Raw genomic sequence first — 14360 nt, 5'->3', positions numbered from 1 at the left:
TCAATTTCATCGATCCAATTTAATATGGATCCGTTTTTTAAAATTTGGTTTAATTCAATTCGGATCATAAAAAATATAATTCGAATTTGAATCGAAAAATCAAAACTAATTTTAATTCAGACTGATTTGGAGTAGTATCAAAGTTAAAACAAACACTGAACTTTGCTCCTAAAGAGAAGGGGATTTATCATTCATGTAGGTAGTAATAATAAAATTCTTGTCACAAGACTCAAAGAAAAAAAAATTGAACTTCAAGATTAATCATGAGTAAAGTTACAATCCGTCTATCTTAAATAAGTAGCTTCAAGTACAAATGATGTGAAGATTAAGAAAAATGATCAAAAGTGGTAAAAATGTATATTTTACGAGAAAGTGAAAGAATTGTGTAGATGAGATGATGATGTAATAAGTTAAATGCGTAGATGATAATTAAAGAAAAAATGTGAGTCATAAAAAAATAAAACAAATTAAGTAGGACCTACTCAAAAAAATAGGCTAATTCTTTAGGACAAACGTAGTAATAAAGGTCAATTAAAAGTTCGTGTTAAATGGTAGTCTAACAGTTTAGTAATGGGACCTTGAGTTGAGGTGAATAAGAACATAACTAATAAATTAAACCATTTCAAAATAATGAGTTTATATTCACATAAAATTTTCATTAAGTTTTTGGTTCATCTTACTGTAATTCAAATAATTAGGTGAAAACTTCTCATATAACAATTTGTGATAAATATCTATAGTCTGTTTCTGAAAGTTTGTTTATATTTTATTTTGGACATTTTTTACTTTTGTACTTCATAAAAGTATTTCACATTTTATATAACCATTTCTCATATTTTAAGCCTCAATATCTTTAAAAGTATTTCATAAAAAATTTTAAAAAAATATATATATTTTTTTATACTTCAAAACTTAAGTCATACTTCTTTCGTTCTATAATACTCGCTACATTTCAATAGTAACACTATTCACATCCAATCTTATTTCGGTAATTTCGACTTATGCATATGAAATAATATAACCATATGAAATTTTGTTTTATTCGTCTTAAAATCTAGTTTTTAGTCATGTAAATTTAAAATTTTCGTTTAGTGTAAATAAAAATATTTAATTTCAATCACAATATATAATAAATTACGTGCAAAAAAGAAAATCATAGTATATACTAAATACATTCAACCAACCTCAATTCTTTTACCCATTAACATCTTAGAAGATTTCACAAAATCTTTATCACTTAGTTTTTCGACTTTTCAGAAATATATTAGCGGATGAATTAGTATTTGTTGTTCTTGTTTCTTTAGTACCTTTAGTGGTTCCTATACCTGTCATGTTTCTTGGATTATTTATAAGTGGTATTCAGGCTCTTATTTTTGCAACTTTAGCTACAGCTTATATAGGTGAATCCATGGAGGGTTATCATTGATTAGTGTTAGGAAGAGTCTATCGTTTAGTTTAGATCCAGGTAATATATCTATGTATCAAGATAATCTATGTTATCTAGACATATAAATGTCAAAATTCATACGGTCTAACTGGAATAGAAAAAAAAAAAGATTCGAGCGAAAAGTGTAAAATAAAAAAGAAAAGAAGGCGTTGGTTAGTAGAGAGGGGGTGTCGCAGGTATGTGGAATCTAATGACTATTTAAGTTAATTCTTGCAGATTAGATGGTTCATTAGAAAATCCGATTGAATTAAACATAGAATCGCCGGTTTACGTTATTGAAGAAACATATATATATATATTTCATATTAGAGATCGGCAAGTTATATACTAAAGCAATAAAAAACTTGAACACATGTCACCACAACAATAAAAGTTTTCTCTTCCAATTCTATTAATTAAATTAAGGTAATTTTTTATCTTTAATTTTATTAATTTATCATTTATCTATCTATCTATACATCATACTATATACTGAAGCAATAGAAGATTTGGATACATGACTGCAACAAGAAATTTTTTTTTCTCACAATTCTACTACTTAGATTATTTTAGTTAATTTTGATTTCAGATTGGATATTTATACGCTAATAGCGATAAGAACACTTGCAAGGTCAAATATTTTTGTTAATGATAATTTTGTTATTTATTTTATCTATTCATTTTGATTATAATGTTTTTTTTATTTTTTTTATTACCGATCATACCATTGCTATAAAACAGTGATTTAAGAGTCATATAATCATACTATATTTTAAAGCAATAGAAAATTTGAACACGTATCATTGCAACAAAAAAAAATTTCTATCTAATTCTACTACTTAGGTTATTTTAGTTAATTTTAATTTTAGATTGAATATTCATACGCTAACGGTGATGGAAATACTTGCAAGATTAAAATATTGTTAACTAATTAAGTTGCATTGATAATTATATTATTTATTTATCTATTTATTTTGATTAGAATATTTTTTATTTTTTATATTATCGAAAATTATACCATTGCTATAAACCAATAATTTAAAAGTCATATAATAATTTATTTACATATATAAGATTAATAATTTTTTATTTAAATAATTAATATACCGTGCTTGGCACGGAAATCTATCTACTAACAACTATAGGACAACTAAGTATATAACAAACAAAAAAACCACATTAAAATTTCGCTCAATGTAAATTAATATTTCAAAATCAACGGCAGAGGGTATTTAGTGCTAGGACGAAAGTTATTTAAATAAAAATTGGAAAACAATTTAATCCAAAGTCCAAACTAAATAAGAAATATGACTTGGAATTTTTATAATGTGGTTTTGTTTTGAATTGGAATTTTCAAAATTGAAATATTTTGAGTTGGATTAAGTTAATATAAGAGTTAGTCTCTCGTTCTCTCTTCTTTGTTTTTTACCTCATTTTTTATAATAAACCCTAAAATTTGGGAAGGTAATTCGATTCTCATCAGAAACCTTGATTTTGGCTATTTGGGGAAGATAATAGTGCTTCATCTGCTGCCGTCTCTTTGTCTCTCCTTCCGATTAGTTTTCCTGCTCATCTTAAGGTATGATTTCTATATTTCTGTTTAATTCTTATTTTAATGATTCTGCTACTCCGTTAAATTGCAACGAAAATATGTGATTTTGAATCAAAGATGCAAATAATGAAAAAATTGTAATTTTAAACATATCAATTATAAATTGCATGAATAGTAAATTATTAATGTAAAAGAATAATTAGTATTAATTTAAGAGTCGTAGACTTAGAAATTCAAGATGAATTTATCATTCGTTTTGTTGTTCCTGATTAGTATGCTGTATTGACTGATTTAAATCAATATGATACTTAAATCACTATGAATATGTTTATATTGTTAACAATTTTTTTTGCTTTTTAGAGAGAATTCAATCAATGCGTGAAAAGAGGTTACCGATCCTTTCTATGGATGTCTCGTCGAAGAAGTGTAAGAAAAGAGGCAAAAGGACCTCAAGCCATAAAAAGAAATCTAAAAAAGATCGTAAAATTGATCTCTTTTCGAACTTGCCTGATTATTTGCTTCATCAAATCCTTTCTCACCTTCACCCTAAAGATGCTGCGCGGACTTGCATTCTTTCCAAGAAATGGAAGCAAATATGGACCTCATATAATGTTTTGACTTTTGACGTGCGTCACTTTGGCTATAGGAAGAAAGCTTTAAAGGAACATTACAAGAATGTGATGGACCGGTTGCTTAGCAAGGATGAAGACCAAATTTTCAGTATCCAGAAGTTTAGTTTGTGTTTTACTAATGATACAGGATTAACAGTATCTCATATAAAGGATTTAATTGTTGCTACTATTGTAAGGAATGTTAGGGAACTTGAAATCCAACTCTTATCTGAGGCGTTCTCTTTACCTTCGTGTGTCATGTCTGGAAGTTCAATTACCGCATTGCACTTGTATAATTGCATTTTACCTTCGTCTTTCATAAATCTTCCTCGTCTCCAGAACCTATCACTTAAGAATATGACTATAAGCCCATTCATGTTACAAATATTGATCAATGGTTGCCCTGTCATTGAGGACTTGAGGTTAATACAATGTGCCGGATTGAAAACACTGTTTATCGGCCCCCTTGATAGATTGAGGAGAGTTGATATACACAAGTGCTGTTTACTTGGTGAAATTGTAATTGAAGCGCCGGGGCTTGAGACTTTCTGGTATTACAGTGATAAGAAGAGACTATGTAAAATGACCTTATCAGCATGCATAGGTTTGAAGGAGCTTACACTGGACTATCCCAGGATGACTGATTACATGTTTCATGATCAAGTTATGGGATTCCAAAAGCTTGAGAAGTTGGTTCTTAGCAGCTGCAATGGGCTAAAGAGAATCCGCTTATTTGGGAACAATTGGAGGAAGTTAGTGATTAGAAGGTGCCGGAATTTGAAAGAGGTTCAAATTGATGCTCCAAACTTGACTTCACTTGAGTTTCATGGTCAAAGGATGCCATTCTTCTTCCGTACTCGTCCAAGCTTAAAGGAACTACTGCTTGCTTCATCATCAAAAGCCGCATGTAATTGGGATATCTGGGGAGATGAAGCATGTTTTCTACACAAATTCCTTGACTATATTGATCACGACAAAGGCCTGAAATCAATGAGTCTGAACCAACAGGTTAGAAATTTACTCTTGAGAACTTTTGATCTATATTTGACATTTTTCTGATTTGTTAGCTTGAAACTTGTGACTGTTGCTATGTTTCTGAGATTTTAAGGTCATTGTACTGCTTACAACTCTTTGTTCTTATGGCATTGTTATTGCTTTTTTTGTTTTTTGAAGTTCTTTCATGTGTTCTATTTGATATTTAGGATATAGTCATTTATGAAGATGTCAGGGCAATGCTTCTTCCTTTGCGCCATATAACCAAGCCACATTCAATTCGAATATCTCCGTGCTTTCAGGATTTGCTTGATACTGCATTAAAGGAATCATTTTGGTCACCAAATCTATCTATAATGTCCCATTGCAGCAGTGACTTTCCAGAGGTATTTTGTTCTTTAGTAGTTTTTATATCAATGTCATTTTGTTGTCGGGCAAACACAAAGCATTGCAAATTAAAAGCATATGGAGGATGGTGATGCCTTCTCTTCTATTACCTCTTGCTTTTGCCTTGTGTGTGATTCCTCCATCTTGATGTCTTCTCAATTAAGCAATTTATTTTTTCCCCCTTCAAAATGGATGCCTTTATGTTAGTCATTTGATGTTAACTTGAATTGCAATTAATTTATTTGACATTATAAACCAAATTCAAGGAATTAACCTTCCTCTTGTCGACACATCGTCTAGAACTTTTAGGCTTCACTTTCACCTATATGAGATTATTAGTTACTGATTTTAAATCAATGGGGTAAATCAGTTTGACTTATCTTTTATGTCCTTACTATGGTTAATAGGCAATGCAATTACTTAATTAAAGTTCTTTTTGTTAATTAGTCAAATTAAACTTTTTTAGATTTTTTGGACTAATGTTCGATTCTTATGTAGAACTTTCATCGATGTGTGTAACATTAACTCAAAAACCTATTCATAAAAGATTGAATTCAAAGGCATGAAGATTCTACAAAGAAAATTTTTGCTGTTTTTCCATTGTACAGAATACTTATAATCTAACAAATTCTCTATTAGAGACGTATGTTATAAAAAATTTTCTTGGATATCATGAGAAAGTTCTTTTACTTTCCCCTTAAAGAGAAACCATGTGTTTATATGACTGCTCCAGTCTTTTTCATATTGTACTCTTTTTTCCGCCTTTTTCTACTTGAAGGTTAAGAGTGATTAGTAGAAATTTACATTATTAGCGAGATATTTGGGTAATACTAGGGATGAATTATATAGTTAGGTTCCTATTGAAAAATAACACTCCATCAATTACATTTTGTTGGTTACATTTGCTTTTTCTACAATCATTCGTTATGACTTAAGTCTCAATATCTATAGGTACGTTTCTTTTTATACATCGAGACAAATCTAACAAAATTCCTCGTAGATATATTTTTTTATATCCTATAATATATATGTTCAAATTTCTTTCTCTTTGTATGAAATATTCCAAACGTAACCATCAAAATAAAATGGAAAAAAAAAACAATCAATGGGAATGGTGGTAAAAGATGGAAGGAAACATCCAATTTAAGTTGTCATACTCGCAGATTGAAACACAATTACATTTGTGATGCTTCCCATTTGGCCATTTAGAGCTTGTTTTCTTTGTCAAATTTGATTGAAATAATACCTCCTTTGGGTGATTCTCTTTTTTTAAAATCTCTGCTTTTGATTATTGTTTGAAAAATTCGACCTTTACCTTCAATTTTATTTTAAAGGACTTGCCAGTATCGTTCACTAGATGTGGCCCGTTTTCTTTAAAAAAAGTAAAATATTTGACACGTGTTATAAAATGAGTTGTTATCCTTTTTTTTAACGGAAACTAAAAAAGAAAAACAAAAAAACCTTTCTTCCTGTACTAAAAAAAAAAAGAAAGACAGTAAAGCAAAATAGCCATGGAAGCTTCTATAATAATCTTTATCATTGTCTTCTTCCTCATTCAATCTTTGATCTCAATTAAAACCTTTCTATTAGTTCTTATATAAATCATTCCTCTCTCCAAATCTCTAAAAAAAATCCTGATGCCCCTCTCTAATTTTATGTCAACTTCCTTGTCAATTAAATTCAAAGATAAAACCAACTCCTAAAATACTACCAATATCTATACTCACATTTCTAGTTATGCTAAAACCCAGTTTAGAAGCAAAAATGAGAATCTTTGATTATTGAATTAATTGAAGAAGGTTGATGTCTCCATTGTTGACATGAGAGAAATTTATAGATTTGTCTGCCATAAATAACTTGAAGAGTTAAGGAAACAAGAAAAAGATAGTTTGATCCTCCATTGTTGACATTGTTAATGAATTGAGAGGGTGGTAGTAATTGTTTCTCTTGTGTTAATGGTGGTTATGGATGTCACCAACTGAGGGGAGTGAGATTGTTGGGTCTAGTTGGATTTCAAGTACGGTGATGATTGTATGGGAGGGGGCGGTGGGGGAGAGGGTGGCCAGATTTCAAGTATGATGATGAGGAGGGGTAGTTAATTTCCTTTTCCTTTTTTTTAGTTTTTAAAGTAAAATAAGTAAAGAAAAAGGAAAAAGTAACCTGTTTATTAGGTTTTAGGTCATTTGGACCTTTAAAAGAAAATTGAGGGTAAAGGTTGGATTTTTCAAATATAATTGAATGATCGAATTTTTAAAGGAGAATCACCCAAAGGTGAGATTTTTAAAAGTAAATTCTCTTATTATGGTGGAACTTCTTGCACATTATTCACCAACTTTGTGTGGTTTATGAACCAAATAAAAGATTAAATATTTTAATAGTGAACAAAGTATCCATCATCGTCATCGTCATTATATTTGGTATATCCTATGAATAACAAATTCTCGAATACATAATAGAAGAAAATACTATTTTGTTTGACCATCTTAAAATTATAATATTTATTATATTCTTAAAATTATACATTAATACAACTATTATATATAACATTTTTGTAACGTTTAATAATATTGCAAAATTAATACTTATGTTTATCACTTTAACTTTTATACAGTATTGGATTGCATGATTTTCTTGTTATAGTAGATTTATCTGAACGAAAGAATTTTATTGGATGTATACTATTGTATTTTGTAGGACTTTTACATAGCTAGTGCATTGAAATTGCCATAGATTATCCTTTTTTTCTAATATTTATTATGAATTTGAGAGAAGCTATAATAAATAAGAAATGTAATTATAATTTTCCAATAAATTTTTTAGTGATATATAAGCTATAAGTTAAGTCAACTTGATATTGAAAATATTAGTTGTAAATCTTTCTATCCAATTCAAAAATGATATGACTCAACTATACACTAGACACAAAATTATTAACCGACCTGGCAATAATAAATAATATTGTTATAGCCAACATATATAAAAAAATAGTTAAATAGTTTTAATAATTGATTACACCGATAATAATAATAAGGATAATATCATAATAACAAAGATAAGTAACAAGTACAAGTAGTAAGATTTGGTTTAGTTTGATCTGGTTTTGTTTGATTTGGTCCATTGTTACATGGAACGACATTGTGTATTGAACTAGGAACAGGTACGGGAACAAGGAATGCAACCTAGATTGACTCAAGAACGTTTGAGAACGAGATACATATGTGTAAAAAATATATATTTGATACAAAATTAAATTAAAATGATACTTGTTTCTTTAAGAAATTGTTTTTAAGTGGAATTTTTTTAGTTTTCTAGGTTTCATCTTGCTTTCCTCCTTTTTTTTTTCTTTAAACTGTAAATAAAGGCTAAAATATGTTTTTAAAAAGGTCTTTTACACCGGAACATCACCTTGAGTAATTTGGGTCGCGTTTTGTGGTGATTGGGGACGAACGTTCCCAGATCGCGGAACGTGGATATGTTCCACGTTCCATGTAGCTGTATTTGGTCACATCTAGTCAAATTTGATTCCAATAAGAAAGCTCTCAGTTTTGCTGCGCAATAAATGCTTCCTACTTTCTAAGTTTAGCATTATTCAAAGTTGGCTTCCAAAATGGAATTAATTGACAACTAAAATAGAACTTATGGTAAAGGGCATATTAGTTTGAATATGTGATTATTGACAAAGCGCTCGAGAGTATGGTAATTGACAAGGGGCTTAAGAGTATGATGATTGATACATGGGAAGCATAAGAGTGATAGGTAATAAAGGGCATATTAGGGCTTGTTCTCTATTTCAGCTCACCATTCATTTCTTAAGTTTTGTCCCTTATTTCCATGGAGTATAAGAGTTATAATTGATGAAGGGCATATTTGGGCTTGTTCTTGGATTAATTGTACTATATTCAAATGGTTTAGTGAATGATGTGCACTTCTTATATATGTGAAATTGTACATGACCGTTACCATTAATAAAGATCAATTGGAAACATCTTGCATACATTTGACATTGCCTAATCCCGTCAAGAAGGGAGCCATTTAATTACATTGGGATAATGAAACGGACCATTCACTTATGTTGATGAACAACATTAATATTTAGTTGTGATTGTTATTATCTCTTTAACCGTTCCAATTCAGTTTACTTTAATTGTTTTCAGTTCTAGAGAAAAGACCTATATGCTATGTATGGATGGAAGGAATGGAGGAAACGGAATGAGAGAAAGATAGGGATGCCACTTTCTTCGTTTGGATATCTAATAAAGTGGAGGGGAGAGAAATGAAAGGAAGGGAATTAGAATTTCGACGGAACAATTCCTTCACATTTTTATACTAAACAAATCCTTTCAGTGTGAAGGAAAGTACATTAATCTTCTCTCCCCTCCCCTTCCCTTTCCTTTCTTACTTAATATGTTATCCAAACACGTTCGTTGTGTGATAATTGATAATGGGCAAAATATTAAGTTTGCAGCTGAGGAGCAACTAGCAAGTAATTAACAGTCTATAATGCTTGTTAATTACTTTGTCAGCTGTAACTTTGCAAGGTGCAGAAAAAAAAAAAATCAAGGTTGAAGTGTTGATGAAAATAAAAAAATTTAATCGCACTTTTGAAGTTTTACTCCTTCATAATGGATCAGAGGAACTTGATGTGTTGATTCACTGCTCTATTCTAATGACTGACAGATTATATACAAAGAATTGAACAAAGGAAAAACAAAACCCCAGTGCTGCGGATGCTTTGGGAACAAATGTTGGCGACATTACTTGAAGAATATATCTGCTGAGAACTGGATTTTTGAGTCGAGTGAGTGGTCTAAAGATTCCGCCATTAAATGGCAGAAAACAACGCTTACATTGGATTGGAAACATTGACAGGCAAGTTTAACTAAAGTATATTTTTTATTAAATACTCCCTTCGTTTTCATATGTTCTTCTCAAATAGAATATACGAATTTTAGTTTTAAACTTTGACTATGATTTTTCATCGATCTATATCAAAAATATATTCGTGTGGGGATTTTGATAGATTCGTCTCAACATATATTTTCTAAATATCAACTTTTTAGAATTTTTTAAAATTCATATTAAAGTTATTTGACTTTTAAATTTGCATTGAAATCTGCGCAAAAAAGTAAATAGGAAGAACATATGAAAACAAAGGGAGTACAAGTTAACATTCACTGAGTATTACAGTTAGCTTTTCTTCCTGATTGCTTACTATGAATGTAATTTTTATGTTAATGATACAATTAATATTTTATCATCTCATAATGAAATCCTCATCCGCAAGTCTCTCTTTGACCTGGTTACATGTTTTTTTTTTGGTAGAAGAGTTACTTATTTTTATTGTCTGCTGACAGTTCTATGTTTTGTCTGCTAACAGTTCTATGTTTTGTACTCGGCTCTTTCATATCTTTGATTATTGTTCAGAACCCTTAAGTAGATGATTAGTAGTGTATGCAACAGTAACTTATCAAATTTTATTATATTGCAACTGATAGTTACATCTTTTCACATATGTCAGTATCACTCTATCAGTTGCAAATATTTTAGAATAGACGAAATATTTAATATGAAATGATCCATCAATTCAAAACAAAGTGTTGTCTTCGTTGGTATTAGGTAACTATAGGAAAATGATCCATCTTGTTTTCGTTGTTATTAGGTAACCTATAGGAAAATGATCCTTCAAATGATCAAATATTATTTATTTTCTTTGATGTTGGTCATTTGTTGCCTTGCAATGATCCAATGATTCGAGGAGCATGACATTGTTCTCTTCTCTTATGATGTACCTTTTTTAGTTGAAATTTTAAAAGATAAAAAAGTCTCATCTCTTGTTTGTCATGATAGAGACTTGGAACAAAGAGATAAAATAAAAGTATCAACTCAAATACCTACTCTTTCCAAGACATTTTTCTTGGAGACTTTCTCCCATTTTAGTCCCATCTCCTATTCCCATTTTCTTTAAACAAACAAAGACTTGAACTTAGTTTTGAGACAAAGTCTCATTTCCTTCTTCAAATCCAACGTGACATGCCAAACACCCCCTAACTGTTTTATGTTATAATATGTTGCACTATTTCCAAAAAAATTATGTAGTACTTCTAGTACTAGTTTATTTATTAGAAATCGATCTGGGGAAAAGTATTATCAAGTATTATTATCATGGTCTCCTTTATTTATTAGTAATTGAACAGGGAAAGCAGAATTCAAGTTTGGTCAATCTCTTTTTAAAAGACTACAGGGTATGCTGAGAAAAGAAAATATATAGATGAGAATCAAATTCAATATCTTTTTTAAAGAAAGTGGTTTTTGCTTCAACTAAGGCGAGACCCGATTTTAAAGTTTAACCATCTCAGAAACAAGACTACTCAATATACATACCGCAAAACAAAAAAAAATTGTTGAATGAGAAGCTCTTTTGACCCAGCGTTGAGTTGCGCATATTAAACCTGCTTGCCTGTTTTTGCTCATTTTTCCCACTTTCGATCAATAACTTATCGGTTCTTGCAACTAATCGATGCATAACATCAATCAACAACAATACTTGTGTCTAAATGGAGTTAAAAATTTGCATTGCTCGTGAAATGATGCACTCTTGTACCCGTACGTCAATTCATTACAACACCTATGGAACTAGAATCAATCATCGAATACTCAAAATGCTGACATTAGAGGTTTGTTAGGTAAATAACTATGATTTATAAATTTGATAAATCGTACGTAGGTGTAAGGTATGCATAGGTCCATGCTTTTAATAATTTTATTTTTTTTTATATTGATTACTTCATAAGTTTTTTTTATTTTTTTTTTTGTCTTTTATGATGATTTACAAATTACCGTAATTAACTTAGATTTTTTAACAGACATTATATTGTCAACTTAGGAATTGCTATGTTCAACAGAATAGTGCAAACACAGGTTCATTCACTGTTCTTACATAAGGTCTTGTAGCGGGAGCAATTACTATATATTACTATGTGTTTAATGCAATTTTCATATACCATACCTTGTCAGCTCGAGCAGAGGTTTCGTTTAAGTGGCAGAATTGGGTGAAATGTTGAGAGGGCAAAGGTTGTATTTTAAACTTGTTCATTATATAAAATTACCACTTTGATTATCATCGTGAAACAGTTACGCGGTTTTCTCAATCTATATTTCAATTCATTAAGTTAAAAAATATTCACAATACAGGCTCTGTACTTTACAATTAGAACTTGGGTTAAAAAATTCGGGGAAAAAGTTTAAACTCTTGACCTTTCAGTTACAAAAATTTTTGGCTTAACCCATTAGTCTTACATTGTCATCTATACATTTTTCCTATTTTTCTATAATATATACCTTATATTACTCCCTTTGCTCATAAACAATTTTCAGTATTTTCTTTTTTTGTTTTTTTTACTTGGCTATAATTTTCTTTTATGGAATTGTTTCCATTACTTTCTTTTCTTCATATTCACAAATCTCATTCTCTTTTAATGTTATCACATAATTTAAATTATTTTTATCATTTTATCATTTTTATTATTTATCTACACATCTAATTCTCTTTCAATATCACTTTTAGTCATTTTCATTTAATTGTATGTCGGGCTATAATGCTAAGGATGGAGTATCCCATGTTCAGTCAGGCAAATGCTTTTACGAATTTTTAAAAGGACAAACAGATGATGGAAGTGATGTATCCAAATGGAGTATAAATTGACCATCATCAATTATCAGGGCTGCACTTAGCAGTTAGCACAACTTTCATGTGACGCACGATGAAATTATGTGATCCGCAAATCTACTCCCTATGCCTCTAACACATCAAGAAAATTTGTAAATAATACTCTTAATTATTGTTTATTGACTTATAATACCTTTAACTATAATTTCATTTTGTATACCTAAAAATTAGAATATCTAACCTTGTATACTCTTAACTGTTGCTTATTGACTCAAAATATCCAAAATAGCTAGTTGAAAACAATGTGCAGAATATTTAAGATTAAGCATCACAATACTTAGGGGTATATAAAGTTAAATAATAGTTTAAAGTATTTTGAGTCGAGAAACAATAATTGAGAATTGAGATTATTTATTTATAAATTTTCCTATTTTTTAATGAAAAAGTTCATATCACTTTATTTTATTTTAACGTTTGTTTTTATCATTGTGCAAAATCTCTTTATCAATAGGGAGAGAGTATTAGTGATGCTAGCAATCATTTCTCTTTGAGAAATTTTAGTGAGAAATGAGAAGCATATGCACCATAATTGATCAAATATAATGCGCAATACAAATTGTATTTAACCCATGTCTTCACAAAGATTTTCTATTCACACAATAGTGCTGTTCTGAAATAGAAATATGTGAATAGATAGCCTCTACTTTGTATTGAATACTCCCTCCCTCACATTCCATTTGTACTTCTTTTAAAAGAGGTGTAATTGGGTAAATATTACTTCTAATTTATAGCTTGTAAATGTGACAAATGATAAAAAAAAAAATAGGTGAAAAATAAGTGGATGAAATTAAAAAAGAAAATAAATTTGTAGATAAAATTAAAAAATTAAAATTTATTACCAAAATTAAGTTTGTCGAGAAAGTGCTATCTCAATATTTGTATCACATTCTACAAATTATACATCAATTAACATCTTGCACATAAGAATTATTTTGGATTCTTTCCATTGAATTCCAAATTTCTTTTGCTATACTCCCTCAGAAAACGATGCTATATTAGAGTTCGAACAATGTGTTTTAAATTTCAATATTGCCAAGATCTAATGTATGAAGTTTTGTGACAAACAAATTAAGCTATCAATGATATCGATGTTTGTAGGAGAAAGAAATGCAATAAAACGACACAAAAAATTTAACGAGGTTCACCCAACTTAGACTACGTCCTCCGGTGTGTAGTATCTCTTATATTATCAAAGGAGTTCAAAGAACTCTCAAATATGGAGAATTACAATAGAGAAGAGATATAGGCTAGTGTTTGGCTTGGAGTGTATTTTTGTGGATGATTACAATGTGTGAATGATAGCTCTCTATTTATAGGAGAGATCTCACTAAATAACATTAAGTACATTAAAACTATGAATAAATGATAATGAAACATCCTCAAGTACTTGAAGAGTCAAAAACAGCATTCTAGAAGTATCAGAGACTTCGCTCGACCACAACAGAGGTTTGCTCGGTCGAGCAGTTTGGTCGAGCGGGCTGTAGGAAGTTTCTGGTTGCATTCTGTATGCTTGCTCGACCCATTCTGAGCTCGCTCGACCGAGCGAGCTGGTCGAGCTGCACTTCAGAAAACTTCTGACAGTATTGCTCGACTTGCATAGTAGAGCATCTTGAATTAAACATTTCCACTTCTTCATTAAGTCCCATAACTCTCATGAATAACTCA

At 30.0% G+C, this 14360-nt stretch overlaps 1 protein-coding gene across 4 annotated transcripts; it reads left to right on the top strand.

The window, feature by feature from the left end:
- The first annotated feature begins 2748 nt into the window (after nucleotides 1-2748).
- LOC130800431 (F-box/LRR-repeat protein At3g58900-like) lies at nucleotides 2749-13329 on the top strand. 4 transcript variants are annotated; one of them, XM_057663960.1, is made up of 4 exons: nucleotides 2749-3005; nucleotides 3339-4597; nucleotides 4885-4968; nucleotides 9647-13329. In XM_057663960.1, the coding sequence occupies exons 2-4, from the start codon at nucleotides 3353-3355 to the stop codon at nucleotides 9833-9835; spliced, it is 1518 nt and encodes a 505-aa protein (XP_057519943.1). In that variant the 5' UTR covers nucleotides 2749-3005; nucleotides 3339-3352; the 3' UTR covers nucleotides 9836-13329. The 4 variants fall into 4 exon arrangements, with proteins under 4 accessions (XP_057519943.1, XP_057519956.1, XP_057519949.1 ...); XM_057663973.1 differs by having other exon boundaries at nucleotides 9124-9788; XM_057663966.1 differs by having other exon boundaries at nucleotides 2753-3005; nucleotides 4792-4968; nucleotides 9124-13324.
- The last annotated feature ends 1031 nt before the right edge of the window (nucleotides 13330-14360 follow it).

This window comes from Amaranthus tricolor, chromosome 1 (genome assembly GCF_026212465.1).
Source record: "Amaranthus tricolor cultivar Red isolate AtriRed21 chromosome 1, ASM2621246v1, whole genome shotgun sequence".
Classification (NCBI taxonomy): domain Eukaryota; kingdom Viridiplantae; phylum Streptophyta; class Magnoliopsida; order Caryophyllales; family Amaranthaceae; genus Amaranthus; species Amaranthus tricolor.
This window is presented reverse-complemented; position numbering and strand designations above follow the sequence as displayed.